This window comes from Neoarius graeffei, chromosome 7 (genome assembly GCF_027579695.1).
Source record: "Neoarius graeffei isolate fNeoGra1 chromosome 7, fNeoGra1.pri, whole genome shotgun sequence".
Taxonomy (NCBI): domain Eukaryota; kingdom Metazoa; phylum Chordata; class Actinopteri; order Siluriformes; family Ariidae; genus Neoarius; species Neoarius graeffei.
Window position 1 is genome coordinate 68542049 of NC_083575.1, and position 19791 is coordinate 68561839.

The window sequence follows — 19791 nt, forward strand, 5'->3', positions numbered from 1 at the left end:
AAGCGCCTACAGCAACATGGCTGAAAACTGCTCTCAACACCTCATTGTCCAAGTTTGTGATCTCAAGAAACAACAAAGCTGATTCAGTTCAGACTCACCAGTTTGTACTCTTCCAGCTCCTTGGGGTCAATGCCGTTAGGGTTCCAGATGCTTCCGTCCCACTCCGCTACTCCAATACACTTCGCCCCGTAGCGGTGCAGGTAACGCATGGTGTGCAAGCCCACATTACCAAAGCCCTAAAGCAGAAACACAAACATACACCAGACTTTTGCATAACACATTAACAAACAAATATGTTCATCATTACAAGTCCAGTCCATAAATGTTCCTGTTTCTCTGCTCTAATATAATGGCTTTTGTTCATTAAAGGAATGGTAGGTCATTTTTTTAGAAGCATTTTTGTTACATTTCTTAAAATTCTCTTTATATTCCGACAGCAATAAATAAACCCCTCCTTGAATCGTCACCTTAACGTGGTGGAGGGGTTTGAGTGCCTCAGTGATTCTAGGAGCTATGTTGTCAGGGGCATTTGCCCTGGTAGAGTCTCCCAAGGCAAACAGGTCTTAGATGACAGGTCAGACAAAGAGCACTTTGAAAGACCCTTATGACAGAAAAAGCAAGGATCCGAGTGCCCTCGTCCGGACCAGGGATACCGAGGCCCCACCCTGGAGCCAGGCCTGGGGGAGGGGCTCGTCATTGAGCGCCTGATAGCCGGACCTATGTCCATGGGGCCCGGCCGGGCCCAGCCCGAATGAGCAACACTGAACCACTCTCGTGGACCCACCACCTGCAGGAGGTGCCGTAAGGATCCGTTGCATTGTGGATTGGGTGGCAGCCAAAGGCGGAGGCCCTTGCGTACTGATCCCTGGCTGACAAAACTGGCTTTTGGGACATAGAACGTCACCTCTCTGGTGGGGAAGGAGCCTGAGCTTGTGCGTGAGGTTGAGAGGTACTGACCAGATATAGTTGGGCTCACCTCAACACATAGCTTGGGCTCTGGCACCAATTTCCTGGAGGGGGGTTGGACTCTCTTCCATGCTGGAATTACCAAGGTTGAGCGGTGCTGGGCAGGGGTGGGGCTATTGGTAGCCCCCCAGTTTGGTGTGCCAACATCAGAGTTCTCCCCAGTGAACGAGAGGGCCGTTTCCCTGCGCCTTCGGGTCGGGGAATGATCTCTGACTGTCATTTGCGCTTATGCGCCAAATGGTAGTTCAGAGTACCCGGCCTTCTTGGAGTCCTTGAGTGGGGTACTAGACAGTGCACCACGAGGGGACTTATTGTTTTACTGGAGGACTTCAATACTCATGTGGGCAATGACGGTGAGACCTGGAGGGGTGTGACTGGGAGGAACGGCCTGCCCGATCTGAACCTGAGCAGTGTTCTGTTGCTGGAATTCTGTGCCATGCACGGTTTGGCCATAACGAACACCATGTTCGAGCATAAGGGTGAACACCATAGGCCGTAGATCGATGACTGAATTTGTAGTCATTTCATCTGATCTACGACCGTATGTCTTGGACACTCGGGTGAAGAGAGGAGCAGAGCTGTCAACTGATCACTACCTGGTGGCGAGCTGGATCAGATGGCGGGGGAGGAGGCCGGACAGACCTGGTAGGCCCAAATATATAGTGAGGGTATGCTGGGAACGTTTGGCGGAGGCTCCCGTCCGTCAGATCTTCAACTGCCACCTCCGGCAGAGCTTCAACTGCATGCTGGGGGAGGATGGGGACATTGAGTCCGAATGGACCATGTTCCGTACCTCCATTGCTGAGGCGGCCATGCAGAGCTGCGGCTGCAAGGTTGTTGGTGCTTGTCATGGTGGTAATCCCCAAACCTGGTGGTGGACACCTGCGGTGAGGGGAGCCGTCAAGCTGAAGGAGAAGTCCTATCAGGCTTGATTAGGCTGTGGGTCTCCAGAGGCAGCTGACAGATACCAACGGGCCAAGCGGAATGCGACTCTGGCGGTTGCTGAAGCAAAAACTCTGGTGTGGGAGGAGTTCAGTGAGGCCATGGAAAGCGACTTTCGATCAGCCTCAAAGAGATTCTGGCAAACCATCCAGCGGCTCAGGAAGGGGAAGCAGTGCTCTGTCCCTACTGTTTACAGTGGGGATGGAGTGCTGTTGACCTCAACTGGGGACATTGTCCGGTGGTGGAAGGAATACTTCGAGGATCTCCTCAATCCCACCTTCATGTTGTCCGAGGAGGACACAGAGTCTGAGGGTGCTTGGGAGGACTCGCCCATCACAGGGGCTGAGATTGCCGAGGTGGTTAAAAATCTCCTTGGTGGCCGGACTCCAGGGCGGATGAGATTCGTCCTGAGTTCCTGAAGGTGCTGGATGTTGTTGGGCTATCTTGGCTGGCATGCCTCCTCAACATTGCGTGGAGGTCAGGAATAGTGCCTCTGGATTGGCAGACTGGGGTGGTGGTACCCCTTTTTAAAAAGGGGGACTAGAAAGTGTGTTCCAACTATAGGGGGATCTCACACCTCAGCCTCCCCAGGAAAGCCTATGCTGGGGTGCTGGAGAGGAGAGTCCGGTCGATAGTCAAACTTTTTAGGATGCCCCTGGACACCTCCCAGGGGAGGTTCTCTGGGCATGCCCCACCGGGAGGAAACCCCGGGGCACACCCAGGACACGCTGGAGAGATTACATCTCTTGGCTGATCTGGGAACGCCTTGGTATTCCTCCAGAAGAGCTGGTGGAGGTAGCCGGGGAGAGGGAAGTCTGGGCTGCTCTGCTTAGGCTGCTACCCCTGCGACCTGGACAAGTGGCAGAAAATGGATGGATGGATGGAACAATGAATAAATCAAAATTCTCCAACAATAAAAAGGAGAGGAAAAACAAACAAAAAACAGTCATCTGTGGCAGTCACAGGGCCAAATGAAATGATTGGATAGCCTACTTGCCTGTTTACCTGCCTGCACTCTGCCTGTGCACTTACTGCGTGTGCCCAGAGTCTTCCACAAGGTCAGGCAGACATATTGCTAAAGCTAGCAAGCTAGTCAACAGCTGGGAGTACTAACAATAGCCATGTTCGTTGTTTACATTCATTATGATAATGCTAGTTGTTTTCTTACATGTGAATGAGACATGAGGTAGCTGGACATGACAATGATGCACCAAGACTGACAGTAGATAGGAAGGACAGTGGCAGATTAGTGTGGATCTGGAAAACTTTATGGTATTTCCTCTGATAAGGACGGCAAAAAGACAGGATATGGTTATATGGAATGAACGGAAGATCGGGATTGTTATGGAACTAACAGTGAGTTGGGAAGACAATATCAAAGATGCTGAAGACCGGAAGAAAAGAAGATACAGAGAATTGATTGAGAACTGCGAGGGTGCAGGTTGGAAGGTAGAATACCATCATATTGGACTTGGTGCAAGGGGATATATCGAAAAAGCTTTAGTTAATCTCTTCAGATAGACGTTGCTTTTGTTTTAGTCCTACAGAGACCAGAAAGCTTATCACAGATGCGCAAGGTGAAGTAGAAAAGACATCATTATGGTTGTGGTTGAAGAGAGATGACCAAGTATGGTCGGAGAGTTCGGTGAAAGTAGTTAACACAGACGTAGGACACCTCCTGATGGAGGGGCTCCGCCGTACCAGTGCTATCAGTCAAGGATAAGAGGCCGAAACTGGCTGGTACAGTATCCTCCTGATGACGTCGTTAGTCGGATCCAGAAATGGAGCTGCTAGCTATGAAGCATCTCCTGTAGGTGTTTGTGACCTCTGACAATGATGCACCAAGCTCCTCCCCCAATACTTCCTCTCTCTCATGGACTCGTCTTCCAGCAGTAATCAGGCAGTGCACGTTCATGTGTTTTGGAGGAGTGGCTTTGGAGGGAGCGGGTAGGATATTTTGGTTGGATACATTCAAAGTTGAGCTTATTCTTGGTGGTTTCTCCAAAATTACTTACTCTCACTTTAAATGTTGATTATCTGTCTGAGAAGTTGCATCAGGCATTAATGCAAAAACAAAACAGAAAATACATTGAAGTGCATCCCATCCTCAAACGTCAGACTACATTTTCCTAATCTCAAAAATCAAGTGTGTGTGCTACTTTTAGGTCCTTGAAAGTCTGGAAAAATCATTCTGCCTGTGAAACACCGTCCAGGGAAAATAAGCATTACAGGATTTCCAGCTTCTGGAACGTCAACGTTATTGAATTATGCCACCTTGTGGATGAATGATCAGTGCATAAGGATTTCTGATTCTGAGCTTAACCTCTCTCATGACAAAAAGATGACTTTATTATTAGAGAGACCAGATTAAAAAAAAAAAAAAGGTTCCATCTAACACATAAATTAGTTCTCCGGTTTGCCCTTCAGGGAAACCATGAAGAGTTTTATGTAAAATTCTTCAATAGATATTTCATTCATTTTACAAAAAGGATCTGAGAATCATTAAAGGAAGGAGAGGGAAAAAAAAATCCACATTGTGTATTAATCTTTATAATTAACATGTGACTGTGTGAATGGTGTCCAAAATTTATTTTGTTTGAGGTGACTTTTTTTTTTTTAAGTAAACTTCATTCATCGAAATAACAGTATTTATTCCATCCACGTTCACTGGATATAAGCAATTGCGCACTCTGATTGGCTACTCTACTACTAGGATATCAGCTCATACACTGTGAGGAGAGAAAAACAAACAAAATGGCAGCACGCATCAAGTCAGATACTAGAACAAAATACTTTGTTCAAGTATTTTAAAAACAGAAATAGCTAAAAGAATATAGTCCCCCCCCCCAAAAAAAAAAAATCTCCTGTTCCACACTCCAGCCCAGTTGGTGGCGGTAATGCATATTTAAGTTGGTTTGCCAACCGCCCAAAAAAACCCTACAGAAGAAGAAAATAATGGTGGAGCATGTTACTGAGCCAACTGAGGACAAAATAAAAAAAATATATATATAATAATCATAATAATAATAATAATAATAAAATCCCCCAAAATACAAAAAGCAATAAAATATGGAATTGCTACTGTAATTTTCCTGGTTTGTTTACCGGAAATTATTTTGTCGAACATTTTGTATAAAGTTTTTATTTTTCAAATTTGCAAAAAATAAAAATGCTCAGTTTCTCAAAATCCAGTGAATGCGGATAGAATAAAACAGTTATTCCACGCAATCTTTGTCGTACATGGCTTATAGCCAACTTGGTGCTATGCGCCTCGTCAGCTATCAGCTCATGTACAACTCGATTTCGTGGAATAACAAATATTATGGCTCTGAAATTTAAATGTGTGGAGTGGCATTAAAAGCAAGCTTTAAAACCAGTATTGTTCCTGAAAGGAAAGAAAGCATTTAATTGAGGACAATTACGTGCCAGTTTTATGCTTGAACTCTAACCCTTCTGTTGATTAGATTTATGAACACCCTACTTACATCGCTGCTTTTTAACGGCGACAAACATCCTTGATTTGTTATTTGTAATGCAGTGTGCACTAATAAACAGAATGTAGTGATGAGGAAAGAACTGCAAGTACATGCCATGCAGCCTCACACCTGAATAATGAAGGTCTTGTCTCCAACGCCGGGAGTCAAATCTAGCTGACTCATGTAGGCAGCTTCATTGACAAAGTTCTCGATGCCGTGGAAAACTCCTCGCCCGGTGGCTGAGATTCGCCCGTGGATGCCACCCTGGCTAATGGGCTTCCCCGTCACACACGCATGGGCATTGATATCCTGGATGATTATCAAGTAAGAAATAAGTAAATAAATAAAAACCAATGTGTGTTACAGAAAAGGCAGAATACAAAGCTTTGCTGTATACCAAGACATTTCCAAATCACACGCAACTCAAAATCAGATAAAACTCCAAAGCAGGCTTACATCTCAGCCAACAGTGCAGATGCTCTGAACTACTGTCACATGCTAGTCACAATTTTTTAGAGCAATTTATGTAGTTTACACTCATTTAATCTTTCACTTTCAGTGCCATGTGATCTTGCCAATAGAAAACAAAGAGCGGTTCACCTCCCAAATCACAACCTGAGAACAGGAATTCCATGATTGTTGTGCCACGTGTGTGCCAATGAATTACCGTTGCATAATACGTATGTAAAGTAAAGATGACTTGGGTAAATGTCCTTCACTACATCCTATGTTTAAGTTATTTATCTGAAAAATTAATTGATAAATAAAACTGAACTGAATTCAAGTGAAAAATACATCAGGTAATCTAAAGCCTGTAAAGGAGAAAATGTCAAAAGAATACATCTATTCCCTCCCCAAAGTAATATTTCAAAGAAAAAATAGGCCCATGTTAATACCATTAGCAGGTATTAGCTGGATTAGCTGGATTTTAATGATGTACATCATTAAAATCCAGTGAAAAGGTGTTTAACTTAGCTATACTGCATTGTATTGAGCCTTTCAGCAACAGGGAATAGTTCATCATTCTTCGCTGTGGCTATGCTTCTTGGTGTAGAACGATGTGGCTTATTGGTTACACGTCCACAAGCCATACAAGCCTTATTTAAAAGAAAAGGTGCCACACTTTTACATTCAGGTGGCACCTCTTTCGGCTCCTCTCTCTCAAACCTGCCTCGAGTCTTCATTCAATCCTATTGCATACAGTACCGTTACAGAACGTCAGTTCAGTCTCAAAAGAGCTGGGTTATTTAAAAAAAAAAAGTACCTGGTGAAGAACAGGGAGAGATTATGTCATGTTACTGTGGCAGCGGGGGTGTGGTCAAGCGTCGGTCTGTGAATGGAGGGCGGAGTCAGGGAAGGTAAGTGGTAGAATCACTGCACCTGATGGGAATTAACCTATGTTTGTGTGTCTTCCCCAGTGACCGCGCCCTATAAGAGGAGAGGGAGAGCAGAGGAAGGGAGCTCTCCCCAACCCGAACACTGGTGTGCACGCGTGTGGCTGGGAGAGTGAATGTTGAAACGCTGAAAAGCGAGTAAATAGAGTTTTGTAAGAACTCAGTTCTGGCCTGCCGTGCTTCTGTGCTCCACCCACCTGCGGGGATTTTGCAGTTACATACTGGACACTCGGTGGACCAAGCCTCTGAGCAATGAAAACGATGGCCCAATTTGACTCTATACATTTGCAGACTGCTACCAGGATTTTAACTAGGCCTTTTCAGCGTATCGGGCCGATACGCGATGTTCCCTTACTGCTACGCCCACAATATTGCCGACACGCCTGTAAAAGTTGCCGCTACGCTAATAAAAAGACTGGTCAATCTTGAAAATGTGGCCTTTTGTTTAATTTTTTTCTTGTTATCCCCACATAATGGCACCGGTGAATCACCGTGCGAAATGTTCTACGGTACATTCAGACATCTTCCACTCCCAGTCCACATAAGCACCCAGTGCATAGCTGCCTGAGTAGTTCCATGTGGAAACTGTCACTGATCTTGCTAGTCCAGTTAACCTCCTTCCTTATCCTGTGTTCGCGGTAAAGTGCCATCCATGTTAAGAGGTGCTTATGCGCCATGCACGTAATACGCGCCAGTCCCCGAGTTAGATCTGGATAGACCTGTATTGTAATTGAATGGATAAAGCTGAAAATAAAGCTGACACTTGGTGAACTGGTTGTTTTATTCTTATTCCATAAATATGTCATCAGTATAGTTGAATTAATTATAAGTCTTCAATCAAAAACAAAAAATCACAGCAACTTTTGGCTAAATAAATACATTTCTCTCATTAATATTACTAAAAAAAAAAAAAAAAGAGTGACTTTCAGGGAGGCCTGCAAGTGCCAGGAACTGCAGTAGAATGCCTCTCTGAGCATGTAGAACCCGTGAGCTGTCGGGGGCCTAAAGCAGCCCCCGAAGCCCCAGCCGTTATGACTGGTGCCACTACACTGATATTGTGGTCTAGTTAGAATCCCGTGCTACAGTACAGTTTTCTTTCTGGGAATTGTTGCACTTTAGCAATTAAAAATGCAGTACATTTCCAATATACTCCTTTAAGAAATCACTTATCTAAGGCAGAAAGTGGAGTGTGTACACACACACACACACACACACACACACACACACACACACACACACACACAGAGATTAATGGTAACCTCCAGGTGCTTAGGGACAAAAGCTAGACACTTTAAAAAATCCTGACATGCACACTTTCTTCCAATTCTAAGAAAATATTATACTGTATATACAGTACGGATATGCAAGGAATAAGAACGTATGCATGCAAACTTTTCTAGCATCTACATCTAGACGAACCCAGATGAGCAGCTTCTTTCTCTAAGAAGAAAGTGGCTTGAATAAAACCTTGTACGTGCACTCCAGTTTCTATCATGATAGGTGTGACTGCATAGTTTAGTAGGCAGGTCTAGGTGAGGCTTGGAACCTAAAAGTGTAGTTCACATTACAGGGGAACATGTTCATTCATGTCCAAAGAAAGCATTTGGTCATCCTCATTTTACAGCAATTCAATTTCCAAAATACTCCATTATATCTAAAATTTCTATCCTTACACACACATACATATATGTAAACTCGTTATTTACAGTGGTGCTTGAAAGTTTGTGAACCCTTTAGAATTTTCTATATTTCTGCATAAATATGACCTAAAACATCATCAGATTTTCATACAAGTCCTAAAAGTAGATAGAGAACCCAGTTAAACAAATGAGACAAAAATATTATACTTGCTCATTTATTTATTGAGGAAAATGATCCAATATTACATATCTGTGAGTGGCAAAAGTATGTGAACCTTTGCTTTCAGTATCTGATGTGACCCCCTTGTGCAGCAATAACTGCAACTAAACGTTTCCCGTAACTGTTGATCAGTCCTGCACACCGGCTTGGAGGAACTTTAACCCATTCCTCCGTACAGAACAGCTTCAACTCTGGGATGTTGGTGGGTTTCCTCACATGAACTGCTCGTCTCAGGTCCTTCCACAACATTTCGATTGGATTAAGGTCAGGACTTTGACTTGGCCATTCCAAAACATTAACTTTATTCTTCTTTAACCATTCTTTGGTAGAGCGACTTGTGTGCTTAGGGCCGTTGTCTTGCTGCATGATCCACCTTCTTTTGAGATTCAGTTCATGGACAGATGTCCTGACATTTTCCTTTAGAATTCACTGGTATAATTCAGAATTCATTGTTCCATCAACGATGGCAAGCAGTCCTGGCCCAGATGCAGCAAAACAGGCCCAAACCATGATACTACCACCACCATGTTTCACAGATGGGATAAGGTTCTTATGCTGGAATGCAGTGTTTTCCTTTCTCCAAACATAACGCTTCTCATTTAAACCAAAAAGCTCTATTTTGGTCTCATTCGTCCACAAAACATTTTTCCAATAGCCTTCTGGCTTGTCTACGTGATCTTTAGCAAACTGCAGACAAACAGCAATGTTCTTTTTGGAGAGCAGTGGCTTTCTCCTTGCAACCCTGCCATGCACACCATTGTTGTTCAGTGTTCTCCTGATGGTGGACTCATGAACATTAGCATTAGCCAATGTGAGAGGGGCCTTCGGTTGCTTAGAAGTTACCCTGGGGTCCTTTGTGACCTCGCCGACTATTACACGCCTTGCTCTTGGAGTGATCTTTGTTGGTCGACCACTCCTGGGGAGGGTAACAATGGTCTTGAATTTCCTCCATTTGTACACAATCTGTCTGACTGTGGATTGGTGGAGTCCAAACTCTTTAGAGATGGTTTTGTAACCTTTTCCAGCCTGATGAGCATCAACAACACTTTTTCTGAGGTCCTCAGAAATCTCCTTTGTTCGTGCCATTATACACTTCCACAAACATGTGTTGTGAAGCTCAGACTTTGATAGATCCCTGTTCTTTAAATAAAACAGGGTGCCCACTCACACCTGATTGTCATCCCATTGATTGAAAACACCTGACTCTAATTTCACCTTCAAATTAACTGCTAATCCTAGAGGTTCACATACTTTTGCCACTCACAGATATGCAATATTGGATCATTTTCCTCAATAAATAAGTGACCAAGTATAATATTTTTGTCTCATTTGTTTAACTGGGTTCTCTTTATCTACTTTTAGGACTTGTGTGAAAATCTGATGATGTTTTATGTCATATTTATGCAGAAATATAGAAAATTCTAAAGGGTTCACAAACTTTCAAGCACCACCGTATATACATCTCCCCCACTAGCTGAAAAGCCCGAAGGGAGATTATGTCGTGGCGATGTCAGTCCGTCCATCCCGGGAAGGGTGCTCACCTTCTGAAATCAACTCCTCTCACAATTTTTGGAAGAATTTCACGAAACTTGACAGGATTCTTTGTTATGGGTCAGTAATACACTACTGTTCAAAAGTTTGGGGTCACCCAGACAATTTTATGTTTTCCATGAAAAGTCACACTTTTATTTACCACCATAAGTTGTAAAATGAATAGAAAATATAGTCAAGACATTTCTCTGGCCATTTTGAGCATTTAATCGACCCCACAAATGTGATGCTCCAGAAACTCAATCTGCTCAAAGGAAGGTCAGTTTTATAGCTTCTCTAAAGAGCTCAACTGTTTTCAGCTGTGCTAACATGATTGTACAAGGGTTTTCTAATCATCCATTAGCCTTCTGAGGCAATGAGCAAACACATTGTACCATTAGAACACTGGAGTGAGAGTTGCTGGAAATGGGCCTCTATACACCTATGGAGATATTGCACCAAAAACCAGACATTTGCAGCTAGAATAGTCATTTACCACATTAGCAATGTATAGAGTGGATTTCTGATTAGTTTAAAGTGAGCTTCATTGAAAAGAACAGTGCTTTTCTTTCAAAAATAAGGACATTTCAAAGTGACCCCAAACTTTTGAACGGTACTGTACGCACATTGCAATTTCGTTCAATTCGGTCATATTTTACCAGAGTTGTGGCATAGTTGCCAGCGGGGGATATTTCGCTCTCAGAGCACTCTTGTTAATTCTACTTTCTCCATTACTCCAACACCAGAATTTACAGAGTTCAAGATATAAAAAGAGTTCTCACAACTTCTGTTCTAAATCAGTAGAACAATGCAGCAGTAGTATAAAAAAAGTCTCTTAATAAATGAGATATGGCACTGCTAATCATTGCAGTAGGAAAGTTTATATAGGACAAACCAAAAATAACTGAACAAATAACTGCACGAGACAAAGTTTACTGTTTGTGCACTAATGTTAACCTATGACCCCTAATGCATATGGAGCTGATAGGAGACTATTATCAGCAAAACTAACAGAATAACCCTCTTCCCTTATCTTAATTTATTTAGCAGGACTGTTAACTCACATGGTGACCCATGGTGTTGGCGTACGTGTCAGCAATCCAAGACATTTCCCTCTCGCCGGTGCTCATGTCAGGAGCAGGGACATCAATGCCTGGCCCTGAGACGTAAGCAAAACAATTTTTAAAAACCGGACACTTAAGGCAAACTATGGGACAGGAAACTGGAGATAAGGATTTCCACATGAACATTTTAATCTGTCAAAACATAAAGATGTAATGTCTGTGCTGCACAGAGAGTTTTGACTAAGACCCCAAGACGAGCAGTCAACATGATATACAGTTTTATAAATAATAAAGCCTATATGCACACAGTTATTTCCACTTATACCTTATTAACTATAAAAAAAAGTGTGAGTACATGAATTATTCAATTCAATTTGTGCAGCACTTTTAACAATAGACAGTGTCACAGAAAAGCTTTACAGAAATGTACAAATTCCAGACATAAAACATAAGTTTATCCTTAACGAGCAAGCCTGAGTGAAAGTGACGGTGGCAAGGAGGTAACATGAGGAAGAAACCTTGAGACGAAGCAGACTCGAAAGGGAACGCATCCTCAGCTGGGGGATAACGGATAGCATTATTATTAAAGAACTTACGTCAACAAAACAGACATGAAGTCGATTTGGTTGACGTTATCAGCCATTTACTGATGGAGACTTGAGGGCAAAACTACTCATGGCAACTGCAGTCCTAAGCATTCGTAGCAAAATTGTTTAAAGCCATCCTCGATGGAAACAACAGAAAGAAACAGCAACAGAAGCTACTACTGTTCATTTTCTATAAGGACAGTGCAGACGTCAGTGCTGGCTGTATTTCATATTACAGGCTCATATTAATGCATATGTAATATGCAGAGGTGGACAGTAATGAAGTACATTTACTTGAGTACTGTACTTAAGTACACGGAGTATTTGTGCTCAAGTATTTTTTTTGGCAACTTACAACTTTAACTTCACTACATTTGAAAGACAAATATCGTACTTTTTACTCCACTACATTTCTATCAAGGTCCTCAGTACTCGTTGACCGGCTAGTGGCCTAGTGGTAGTGTGTCCGCCTCTCGATCGGGAGTTCTATTCACGGTCGGGTCATACTAAAGACCATCATAAAAATGGTACCTACTACCATCTGGCAAGGCATGCTGCAATACAGATGCGAGTGGGGAGTTAAACTCTCGTGGTTACCAGAGGACTAGCCCCCCACTGTAACCCTAGCTATGTAATAGGCGAGAGGCCGAGGGCTGCGGAAACAGAGATCGGTGCCACACGGCGCGGGAAGGACTTTAACTTTTACCTCGGTACTCGTTACTATGAAGCAGCTTTGACAGTGGATATCTTTTCTAAAACGTGATTGTTTTTTTCGCAGGTGACACTGAGACAGCCTATCAGTAATCACTAGGGTCACGTCACGTCCATAGACTATAAAATCAAGTTCAATGATTTCACCGCAGCATTATTTGAACACGATCAGTTGATGGCAGAATGGAAGGAGGTGGTTCATCTGGGGAATGCACACACCCATGGCTTTACCTAGAACTCATGTTTCAGTTCTCTGCAAGGATTAAAGATTCGTTTCGTTTTAAACGCTTGCTTTATTTGCCTAAAACGAACCACATCACGGCCTCCAAAAACTTCCCGTCCAACCTGCAGGAGCATATTGAGGTATAGAAAATGTTTTCTTCCAAGAGAAAGCTTGCAGTGAAGTTGTCTGTGCTTTTAGAGCTAGCAATAATATTACAATACCTATGCAGTCTGGTTAGTCAAATGACTTTCTATGGATTTGCCCGCCAAGCTGCCGTCGCCTTGTCCACGGCTAACGTTAACACATAGCTAGTTAACTTGGACCCTGTTAGTTAGCATGTAAAAACGGAGTTACGCTAACATGAATAACGCTAACTTATCTGAAGTCCTTTCAGAAATATGTTTTAGCATAATCTTGCCAAATAAACAAAATGTAGAAGTCTCTCTTTTCTAGTAGCGTTAGCTACCCAATATGATCTCGAGTTTGAAAAGAGTTTGCTAGCATGTCAGGTGGAGCTTCACTGACTAGCTAGCTTAATGTTAAACCACCATGATGGCACAGCATGCGTTCATTTTGTGAATTCACAAAATAATCTAGTCGGTCGCTTCAGAGGCATGAGGTAATATAAGCATTGTGACAATAATACAGCAATGTGTTGACAGAAAATGTACTTTTAATACTTAAGTATTTTTAAAAGCAAATACTTCAGTACTTAAGTAAAAAAAAAAATTGACTGGAGAACTTTCACTTGTATCGGATTAAACATATGACCAGTGGGATCTGTACTTTGACTTAAGTAATGAAGTTGGGTACTCTGTCCACCTCTGGTAATATACAGTATGTCACTGCTTTTATCCCAAACAATTCATTCATTCACAGGGACTTGTATGGCACATCCTCCACATAATCTAATGCTAATAACAAACAACAAATGTACTGTATAGACACTGATATGGGAAGTTGTCTGTTAGAAGAACACAATTTCTAACAGACAGCTATTAAAGAAAAACGGTTTCAGACATTTGACCTTGTCCCTGTCTGGATCAATTCATCTACTTGTTATAAAGATAACTGCATATAAAATCCTACAAACTTTCAACTAGGGATGTTAAGCGATGACCGTTTGACCGGTGGTTGACCGAATCAACATCAACCGGTTAATTTTTTTTTGGTTGTCGGTTAAAAAAAAAAAAAAAAAATCAATAATTTTGAAGCTGCCGATATTGGAGCAGAGAACCTGGAATTCTGTGTTGTAAACGCCTGGGGCATGCCATGCGGTGTAAGGACGATAGCTGACAAATCAGAAACACCCATTCAGTCATGTCCCGCCCTCCCGCCCCAGCTGAAGACAGCTGACAAATCAAACACCCATTCAGTCATGTCCCGCCCTCCCACCCCAGTTGAAGACAGCTGACAAATCAGAAACACCCATTCAGTCATGTCCCGCCCTCCCGCCCCAGTTGAAGACAGCTGCCACTCGGCGAGAAAAAAGTGTAGACACAGGCTTTTCAGCTTACAAATTACTATTCTGTTTTTTTTTTAATTATTATTAGAAGGCACATCGAGTTTAGTCCTGCCTTGGCCAGTGCATTCTGAAAGTATGTTTCGGTCTGTAGCCAACAATGCATGCTATTGCAGATCATATCTCTCCACACAAACTAAAGGCGCAGATGCCGCCTTTTTCACGGCTGAATCGTGCAGATCCGATTTTTTTTTTTTGGGGGGGGGGGGGGGGCGTTGGAGTGTCTGAATAATTTCAACAGAGTAAATTCTGTATTAAAATTACTAAATAAGTAAATGCCGTTGAAATTATTCAGACACTCCAACGCCCCCCCTAAAAAAAAAAATCGGATCTGCACGATTCAGCCGTGAAAAAGGCGGCATCCGCCAAAAGGCGCGCCGTTTGCATCCCTGTTATACTCATAGGTTAACCGACTTTAACCGGCTAATGAGGCTCGGTGGTCGGTCAAGATTTTTTTTATAGTTTTCGCCATCCCTACTTTCAACCACTTGTTTCTGATAATATTGTGCTGAAGAGAATCTTGGACAGACAAGCCAAAAATATAATTTAGTGGTGGAGGCATAAAAGAGAGGTTGATGAGGGATGACTATTTGTAGCCGTTATAACCGAAGCATCATAACATACTTGTTTGGTGGATGTTTGTCAGCATTAAATGTAACTACTTCGAACCTGGAACCTTTTTGCTGCGAGGCAACAGTGCTAACCATTGCACTGCCCTAAAAGTAACTAGAAATAGCTAAAAAAGCATGACAATTCTTTAATAATTTAAACATTATAATCGGTGGCAAATTGTTGTGGCATAGAAGAAAAATGGCATAACAGCAAACATCAGGTTTCATTGCTTGCATATTCTCTAATTTTGTACTACAAGGAGGACGATATTGGTACAGTGGTGGTAGCATGGAAATCTAACATATGCATGAGTGGCTCTGCCCTAAATAAATAAAATACCACGGGCCTAGAAGGAATAACCAATTATACATGTAGAGAGCGTTCATACAAAGCTTAGTTTTCTTCATATACAGAATGAGCACCTATAAAGGTTTCCATCCGCACTGTACTGACAATAACACTGCAACTTGTTTGTCCTGTTGCCATGGTTGCATACATGGCGCATACTCTGCAACCCCTTATGTCAGCATCTGTCTAGGAATCAAGTACATTTGTTTATTTGTTATAACCTAAAGAAAGGGATTTGGACCAGAACGCACTAAGAGACCCCTGTGAACACTTTCTCACCATGTTCAAGCTGTAGTTTCAGCTAGCAGAGATCAGGCTAATGTAAGGAGTTATTTTAAAACCATTCCTCAGAGAGAGAACAAAGCAAAAACATCATGATCAAGTCCTCACCAATAAATCCCTTCTTAGCCAGCTCAATGGTGAACCGTCTTGTGATTTTCTCCAGCTCTTGGTCCTGTGAGGAAAAAAACCCCAAAACAAAACATGTGCAGCAGTGTCACCGGGAAGTAATTAATGGCAAGATTCTTTAAAATACACTGCAAAAAACTGAAAACTGAATTTGAGGAGAAAATTACTTAATACTAGTGAAATTATCTTGCTGCATGGACAGATATTTTTACTTGATAAGACATCTTGGAATAAAGTTGGTTGCGATCTAGAACCAGGTTTAATAATCTCAGAATTGGTGTCTTGTATTCTTCTAATAGGAAATGCTAGATCGTTTCAACTACTTTCAATATCATTTCACTTTCTAAGATTTTTTTGCAGTGTATAAAAGCAGAGCAAAACAATTTGCAGGACAAGACGGTGAGTTACGGTGGGGACTGCAGTATTACTGTTTAATTCTCAAGCTGATTGGTTTGAAGGTGTTGATTATTTTTCTTTCGTATAAATACAGAGGCGATTATCGAAACTCGCGCATTGATTATCGAGAAATAGTCCGAGTTTCTCAACCAATCACCTTGAGTGTCTCGGCAAAATGGCTGCCAAATCACTTAGTCACCGGGAGGAAGAATTACAAATTATGAAAGAAAATGCTGTTCCTAAAAGCACTAAAGATGCTACGAAGTTTGGTCTAAAACTATCCAAAGGTAAGGTGGAATTATGATTTATTTTATCCATTTCAAAACAAAGTATTTTATGTGACTCGGCATAGATAAGCGAAAAGTCTGTGGGCACCGTTATTACATCTGCATGCCACTTCTGAAGTTTGAAATAAATGATTTAAAAAAAAAAAAATCACCTGTGTATTTGTATAGGTATGGGGCAGAGTAAAATTAAGGATTAATTTCACGAGTGATTTTGAAGTTTTGAAAAATTTCAAAACTTTGAAATCACGAGTGAAATTGATCCTTAATTTTACGAGGCACCATACGATTACTTGTTTATAATATATAGGGCCAAATTCATACTTCAGAAGCCATTCAAGTTCACAACATTTGTCATTCACGTTTTCTGAACCAATCAGGGCGCGAGACTATCTTGCACGTTTGAATCAGTTTCTAAAGCGTCTTTCATCATGACACGGCGACACGACACGAGGATTTTGGACAGGATTTTAACATCTTTCAGGATTGATCCCGGATATTTCTCGTCTCAGATGCCGATTCAATGCTGCCTGCGTTACTTTAAGAGAGTCTGGTTCGTAGTTTTCCCCATTTTCTTTCCTCACTTCTGCATAAAACTGCGATAGCACCGTGTCTAACTCGCAGCATTCATATGCCACTAGAGAGTCATTTATTTGTCTTTCTGCAGCCCATTTCTTAAACACGGAAAGCCAAAAATTCGTACTTTGGTATTTTCATTTTCGCTTGCAGTTTTCAATTGGTTTATCATTTCTTCGTCAAATATAGCGAAACACGGCATTGCTGAGTCAGCAGCGTCAGCCATTTTGTTGACAAAATTTGCTAATTTTTGTAACCGTAACCAAGCAACAAACTAGCCAATAGAATTTCAGAAATACGGCCGTGTTAAGGAAAAAAAGCCCTCCTTGATTGACCAATCAGAATTCGGTAATTTGGCCCTATGTATTATAAACAGTAAAACAATTGTCCGCCGCAGGCTCAGTGACTAATAACCGAGACGTTATTATTCACAGATATTCACTTTGCCTTTGGGGAATAATTGTTAAATAACAGCAGCTCTGAAGGGGCTCCCAAGCAGCGCAACAGAAGAGCGTTTACCTCATCATCCAGTGTTTGAACCCCGATAAAGCAAAACTGACCTGTACTCTCCCCTGTCGATTACAGTGACGCTAGCCAACCATGGGCATCTGTGAGCTCATGTATACAGAAATGGGTGGATAGCACTTTCCTCTTTATGTTTAAACAAAAACGAGCAGCCAGAGGACAATAAAGCAAGTTAAAAACAAGCTTCTGATCACTGATTTGCACATGCACACTTTTGTGGTTACCTCTCTAACCTCAGGGTTGCCACCGATATAGCAAGCATGTAAACATGGAGTGTGCACGCAACTTGTTCCTGCTGCCTGTGCAAAAAGCAGCTTTAGAGGATTAAAAATAACCGTTTTAAAGAATATGTTAAATGAGTCGAGAGATATTATTTGATGGATATTGCTAGTTTCTTCATTTCAAGCGTCATTTTTTTCCCCAGCCCAGAAGTGAGCTCCGCCTCCACTGACTTTTTTTTTTTTCAATTGAGGGGGCGGGGTCAGCTGGAAGGAAAGGGGAAAGCAGGCAGCAGGGGGCTCTAAAATTACAAACAGCTGCTTTAAAGTGCCATTCCACCATTGGATGTATTCTTTGGCATAAAATACAATATATTTTGACAACATATATAAATGGTATCACTAGATAGAGAAATCTTTTAGCTTCAAAATGATATATCAAACATAATTTTTTGACAACGACAAGTATATTAATTTTGCGACCAAAGTCACCTACCCTTTTAATTTCCGCGCGTGATGTCATCGGCAGGTTCCCCTTCTTGTGTACCACGTGACGTGGCACTTATCATCAGCAATGGCGGATAGAACGCGATAAAAATAATACCAATAAATCTAGCTAATACCAATAAATCTAGCTAACTGAAAGATTAACTCAATTTTTCGCAATTTTTTTGGCCCCCATATACGAGGAGAAATGACTCTCTCACTTTGGGGGTTTCCTGGTCTAAAAATAGACCGACACGTGGTACACAAGAAGGGGAACCTGCCGATGACATCACGTTTCACTACCGCGCGGAAATTAAAAGGGTAGGTGACTTTGGTCGCAAAATTAATATACTTGTCGTTGTCAAAAAATTATGTTTGATATATCATTTTGAAGCTAAAAGATTTCTCTGTCTAGTCATGTTGTCATAAAATATATTGTATTTTATGCCAAAGAATACATCCAATGGTGGAATGGCACTTTAACATTTAATTCAATGCATTAGGAACTCGCTGGCTTATACGGTACCCACTCACAGAGTAATTCTTGGGATTGATCTTCACCCCAGCTTTTGCGCCACCAAACGGTACATCTGTGGACAGGATAGTTTATTAGAATTAGTTCTACATCTGGATGATTTGTATACAGACAAACGGAAAAACACTCACCAACGACAGCACATTTGTACGTCATCAAGGAAGCCAAAGCCTTCACTTCATCAACAGACACTTCTGTGCTGTAACGGATACCTGCAAGCAAACGCAGATGCAAATAACTATGAACATGTGACTGACTTCTTTACACCAAGCACTTAAATGAGCACTCCTTTAATTAAAAAAACAAACAAACAAACAAACAAAAAACCCTCATTGACTTTCTTACTGTACTAACTCCTTTCTGGGAAGGTTTTGACTTCATAGACCCTGACCTATTTATTAGTGTAAGGATGTTTTTATTGGGGACTACAACACACTTCTGTAAGTCTCTCTGGAAGAGAGACGCTGTGAATAGAAACTGTACCAGACTCCAAATACTTGCTTTATTTAATCAGTAAGCCATAAACCAGTCAGCTCGTTTCAAAAAGTAACAAAGTGAGGTCTTGCAATTCCAGTCTGATCCTTCCAGACACACTGCCTTTGTGGTTATGTAATTAGTCATACAGGAAAGGAAGGCTAACTTTTCAATACATTCCAAACATACGGCAATATACAATGAATCTACATCCCACACCAAAAACATTACTAAATAAAACCAAAACACAGGTTGAAAAGCATTTTATGCAAAGATTCTTTAAAGAAAGAAAAAGATCTAAAACAGCTGTTAACAGCAATACAGTGAATGGGGTATGACGTTGGGCAAAGCAGGCAGAGAAACAGTTGACATGATGACTCATTCCCTCCGCTCTACAGAAAGAGGGAAAAGGAAGAAAAAAAAAAAAGTCAGCGAAGGTCTGAACTCGGGTGTGGCTGAGGAAAAAGTAAAATACCCCAGACTTTCCTTCAGCTAAAAATGTTTGCTGCAGTTCGGACATAAGGACTGCAGTTTTATACTTTGGTTTTAAAAAGATCTTTGCTGCTAATTTATAGGTGAGAAAATCATTACGTTGCATGGCCTGTTTTACAATCGTGGTTGCCTTTCTGAATAACAAGAACTAACTCCTACAAC

General features: G+C 41.7%; 1 protein-coding gene across 1 annotated transcript in view; it reads right to left on the reverse strand.

Annotated features, from left to right (window-relative positions):
• glud1a (glutamate dehydrogenase 1a) overlaps window positions 1-19791 on the reverse strand; it is a 55655-nt gene that overhangs the window by 22139 nt on the left and 13725 nt on the right. Inside the window, exons 2-7 of the mRNA XM_060926297.1 lie at window positions 18795-18875; window positions 18663-18718; window positions 15626-15689; window positions 11233-11327; window positions 5514-5693; window positions 99-236 (exon numbers count right to left, since the gene is read on the reverse strand). Coding sequence (XP_060782280.1) covers window positions 99-236; window positions 5514-5693; window positions 11233-11327; window positions 15626-15689; window positions 18663-18718; window positions 18795-18875 — 614 coding nt within the window. The remainder of the gene's footprint in view (window positions 1-98; window positions 237-5513; window positions 5694-11232; window positions 11328-15625; window positions 15690-18662; window positions 18719-18794; window positions 18876-19791) is intronic.